The 5,772-nt window shown below is 35.7% G+C and overlaps 1 protein-coding gene across 1 annotated transcript in view; it reads right to left on the reverse strand.

Annotated features, from left to right (window-relative positions):
• Positions 1–4,394: 4,394 nt before the first annotated feature.
• The window catches only part of LOC101493662 (protein FAR-RED IMPAIRED RESPONSE 1-like), a 12,412-nt gene continuing 11,034 nt past the window's right edge, over positions 4,395–5,772 (reverse strand). Inside the window, exon 2 of the mRNA XM_004505789.1 lies at positions 4,395–5,765. Within this exon, the coding sequence (XP_004505846.1) occupies positions 4,395–5,765 (1,371 nt within the window). The remainder of the gene's footprint in view (positions 5,766–5,772) is intronic.

Here is a 5,772-nt window from a genome sequence, read left to right on the forward strand (position 1 = left end):
ATTTTTACAGGTTCTTTGTTTCAACCAATTTGTAGCATTTTGATTCAATCTGTTTGGAAAAAATTAAAGACCTAATCGCACCAAAAAAATCTAATTAAATTGTGATCAGTTACAGGTTCTTAATTGTTTTTTATCTGTGTGACAGGAACAATATCATAACAATTTGGAAAACTCAAACAGTTGAAGTTGGCACTGCATATGTGATGAAAAATATCATAACTTGGAAAGTATGGAATTGGAATTAATTCAAACATCCTTGACACCTTGCCCTCTTGTTATCAAAGGCTGGTTTGAAGCTTGTAACACCCCGTTTTTCAAAGCGAGGATATATTTTTTTTTTCAAAAGTAATTAAACTAAAACAGAGAAATAGATAAAGAAATGCCTTTGGATAAATAACTGAATCATTAAAATTTACAAGCAGCGGAAAAGTTTCTCCAATTATAAATCCAAAACATTTACACAACCATAAATGGTACATGGAACCCATTCACATAAGAAGTCGAACTGACAATAACAGTATAATTACAGTTTTCCCAAACTAAAAATACTCCAATCCAAAAAGAAGGACACCTAGTCCCTATACATCATCCTAATCTGATCATCCTACCAAAAAGCTATACACCCTGAGTATCTCCACGCGCCCCGTGAGATCCTCCTAACGTGACTGCAGTCAAACGTTCCCATCTCCATTCCCGTCCGTAGGGTACGAACCGGTATGACCGTCCTGACTCTCATCTGAGGGCAAAGCCCAGATTTCCACAGTAATTGTAAAGGGTCACCAACCAGAAAATAACAGTTAAAACATAACAATTAAGTTTTTAAATGCTCAAAACAACTTTTCAACTAAGCATGCACCTTAACAGGATTTGCAATATGCTAAAGTTCATACAATACATTACCAATTAAAATGAGAGTAAAATGAGGTTCTCAATCTCCTAATTAACCCATAACAAGTCAAGACATGGATAAGTTAATGAGTAATCAATCATCTAACTCAAACTGAGGATTTTCACTGAGCCAATCGATTGGGAAATCGATTGGGGTGAAGGTTTTTAATGAAAACAGAATCCTGGGCTGAATCAATCGATTTGGCAATCGATTGAGTGGGTACTGAGCCCCCAGGTTTTAAGCCAATCGATTTCCAAATCGATTTGGTCGAATATGGATGAGTCCCTGACTTAGGCCCAATCGATTGGGCAATCGATTTCGTAAAGGATTTTCGAAAACTGATTACAAAATCGATTGGCTAATCGATTTTGTCCATTTGGCCAAGTCCCTGACTTCCATCCAATCGATTGGGAAATCGATTTCCCTGATCATTTTTCCAAAAATTCATGAATTAACCCAAGTCATTCCTAATCAAGTTCACAACCTAACACTTAGCAATTCCTACGCGATTACCACGGCAATTGGGATCTCGATAACCATCATACTTACACACAACAATCAACACATAACACTTAGCATTTTCAACGCAATTACCACAACGACTCAAATTCAAATCACTCAATCATAAAACTCAAATCAACCACGACTCGCGTGCCAAGCACCCTAATGCAATGCGTATATGCCAAAATGCATGGACTCGGAATTCCAAACCAAAACCCTCCTCGAAGGGCCGTAAATCATAATTGTACCGCCTATCGCAGGCCAAAGTACCAATTACCGAGGTGCCACCTATCACGGGTCAGCACGATTTACTAAAATGCGTAAATCATAAACGTACCACCTATCACGGGTCAGTACAGTTTACCGAGGTGTCACCTATCACGGGTCAACACGATTTACTAAAAGAAAAAGCGGGAATCGTAAACGTACCGCCTATCACAGACCAGTACTGTTTACCGAGGTGCCACCTATCACGGGTCAGCACAATTCACCAAAAACGTAAATCGTAAATGTACCACCTATCACGGGTCAGTACAGTTTACCAAGGTGTCACCTATCACGGGTCAACACGATTTACTAAAAAGTAAATCGTAAACGTACCACCTATCACGGGTCAGTACAGTTACCATGGTGTCACCTATCACGGGTCAACACGAATTACTAAATAGTAAATCGTAAACGTACAACCTATCACGGGTCAGTACAGTTTACCAAGGTGTCACCTATCACGGGTCAACACGAATTACTAAATAGTAAATCGTAAACGTACAACCTATCACGGGTCAGTACAGTTTACCAAGGTGTCACCTATCACGGGTCAACACGAATTACTAAATAGTAAATCGTAAACGTACCACCTATCACGGGTCAGTACAGTTTACCAAGGTGTCACCTATCACGGGTCGACACAATTTACCAAATGAAATGCATGAGCATACACAGACTCCATTCACAACAATCGTTAAGCAAATGCAGATATTAAAAGATTCCCCATTTTTAATACCCATTTAACTTAAACGACTTTCAAACAACATTAATTAAATAAGTCATTAAGAGATTCCCCGTTCTTAATACCGATTTAACTTAATGATTTTCAAAACAAAACGTTAAGCAAACAGTCATATTAAGAGATTCCCCATTCTTAATATACTTTTGACTTAAACGATTTTCTCGCAAAACATTCAGTAAACGAGTCATTAAGAGATTCCCCATTCTTAATACTCATTTACCGAAACGATTTTCAAAAACGATAGTTAAGTAACCGAGACATTAAGAGATTCCCCATTCTCAACGCCCAGTTAACTTAAACATTTTCCTCAAATACACATTAAGTAAACCGAGGTATTAAAAGATTCCCCATTTTTAATACTCGTTTAACTCTAATGGTTTTCAAATTCCACAGAAACAAATTCAAACATACTTTCACATTCAAACCATAATTCACAACAACCACACCAATTAACAAACATCAAGTACGAACACACCAAATACAACGAACACAAATCACGCAACATAACACCCAGATACATCAAATTTCATTTACCACGAAACATTCATCACTATAAACAAAACCTAACTCTAAGGTTTTTACCCATAACGCACTAGTTTCGTTTTTCCCCAAATCGATACATTTAACCCTAACAAATTCCTTCCCACACAACTACAGATAAGTCCCTAATGCAAGCTAGAAGTTTGGAAGGAGCCCTTACCTCAACGTTAGCTTTAACGCGCGTTTCCGGTACCGCGAGTAATTCCGGTAAAATCTCCGCTCGCAACGCCGCTTCCAAATTAGTTCACTAGCACCGTAGCGTGGTGGTGAGCAACTTTCCCTTCTATCTCTTCGAGAAATGAGGTTTGGATCTAGAAGAAACAGAGGGGTTTGTGTTTGGATCTCAAAACCGTTTTTCTTTTTTCTTCGTTTTCGAATCAAATAGGAAGAGTGGAGTTGCGAAAACCTTGATCTAACTCTCACCCAACCTTGGGTTACTAGTTTTGAAGAAAAGAAAGCGACGAAACTGAAAATGGGAGAAAGGAGAAAAATGGTCACGGTTAGAGGAAGAAGATGAAGTTTTGAAATTTTCCTTCCTTTCTTTTTCTTTCCTTTGTTTTTCCTTTCTTCCTTTTTCCTTCCTTCCTTTATATATTATTTTCTTTTCCTTTTCCTTCCTTCTAGTTTTCCTTTCTTTTTCCCCCCAAACAAACACATATAAACATAAATATATATTTACATATATATATATATATATATATTACTTACTTTTAATAATTATCTCCAAAATATTATTAACTTTGGCTTAAAAGCCTCCGAGCCAAAATCCAAAATACACCAAAAATACATAAATGGTACTTTAAAATTATGGGTCTTACAAAGCTCCTAGTCACTCATAAGTTTGTAATAGCAAACAGCAACTAGTTTGTAATAGCAAGCAACAACTAGCTCAAAAGTTTGTAATAGCAAGCAACAACTAGCTAGCAACTAACTAGTTTGTAATTGCATAATTTATGTTAACAATTGTAATTGAAATTTGAAATTAATATTCCTTTAACTATGATATTTCTGAGTTTTGTACTGCATAACACAAGATTGTTCAAACTAACACCAATTGATTGAACATAAAATTGCCTCCTAACAAAATATTAATGTATAGAACATGCGGCCTAACAAAAGTCTCATAAAAATTGTTTAAAAGAAATTGTGAAGTCTTAATGCGTCAACTTGACTTAATTGTGTTATTTGAGTTGTAGTTTGATGTTGAATTTCATTGTCAACTTGGCTTGATTGTCTTGATTGTGTCATTTGAGTTGTAGCTTGATGTTGAATTCCATTATCAACTTGGCTTGATTGTGTCATTTGAGCTGTAGCTTGATGTTGAATTCTAGTGTCAACTTCACTTAAAAATTGGTTCCTATCTAATGGTTGCTGCACATTATAAGAGAAGTCAGATAAAGAATATTGTTAAAAAAATTGAATACATTGATGAAAAACTTACCGGTAACAATTGCACTAAATTTTCTTGCGATTTTGTTTTTGTGAGGATCTATTTCTCTTCCTAGATAATTTCTCAACCCAAGACTTAGGTCGTTTTTTATTCTGATGTGAACAATCTCGCTTCTTTATGCCTTTTGCACAACCAAGAGTGTCCAAGTTGTTGTCAATTTCATCATTTGCAATTGATATAGATACATGAATCATTCTACTTGATTCCTCATTCACATAAATTTTTGCCAACATATCATCAATTATTTTATTGGACTCTTCATAAACTTTGGACAAAAATACGTAACTTTCATGAGATTCTGAAGCTCTGTTGGTCAATTTAATCATTCGAGGACATAATTCATTGTATCGCTTCATGAAATGGGCTTTTATGTCCAATTCAACATGTTTCACTTTCCAATCTTGGTTACTTCCCAACCTTGCATCTCTTGTCCATCGCTTTAATATATAATGTTGGGGAATTAACTTAATATTCATGGCATCTAAAACTTTCAAAGCATGATTGCATAAGATGCCATGTGTCTCAAATTTACGACAATCACAAGCAACTTTTTGATCCATAGGATTTCCCATTACTATCCTCTCTTTTGTGTTATCATAATTTGTAACAACATACAAACCTTCTTTCAAATCCTTTATGCAAGTGTCCTGATATTCCTCATATTCCTCTTGAAATTCCTCAAAAATTTTTGGAGTGTAAACATTTCCGGCTTGTACAAGCATACGAGCCTTCTTCATTTTCAATCTAGGTAGTTTATGTCTTGACTCAAAATCAGCTTCTGACTCATTGTTTCGTTTTCCATTTACAACCCTTTTAAAGTGTGTAAAAAATTGTACTAAATTTAAATCTGATTTCAAATGGTTTTTCAAGTCAGCATTAAAGCTCTCACTTAATTGAGTAGATCTCATACCTGCAGTGAATGTTTTCCGAACATAAGCCCATGACCATTTTGCCTTCAATTGAAAAATCATATGTAGCCACGAATCTTTTGAAACATTATGCTCAACAAGTAAAGAATTCCATGCATTCAAAAATTCAGCCTCTTCTTCGTGTAGATCTATGCATGCTTCAAACTCTAAGCAAAATTGTGAACTCTTTTGATATAGATGATTTACATGCTTTAGAGCATTTTGTCTTATATGCCAAGTGCACAATCCATGAAATGTTTCTGGCACAACTAAAGAAATAGCCTTAGCCATTGCAGCATCTTGATCTGTTAGAATGGTTTTTGGCTTTTCTCCACCCATTGCTTTGAGAAACGTTTCAAATAGCCACTGAAAAGAAGGAATCGTTTCATCATATAGCAATGCAGCCCCAAAAATGATTGTTTGCCTGTGATTATTAAGTCCAACAAAACCTCCCAATGGTCGATAATCCTTATTT

The sequence above is a fragment of the Cicer arietinum genome, chromosome 5, assembly GCF_000331145.2.
Source record: "Cicer arietinum cultivar CDC Frontier isolate Library 1 chromosome 5, Cicar.CDCFrontier_v2.0, whole genome shotgun sequence".
Classification (NCBI taxonomy): Eukaryota; Viridiplantae; Streptophyta; class Magnoliopsida; order Fabales; family Fabaceae; genus Cicer; species Cicer arietinum.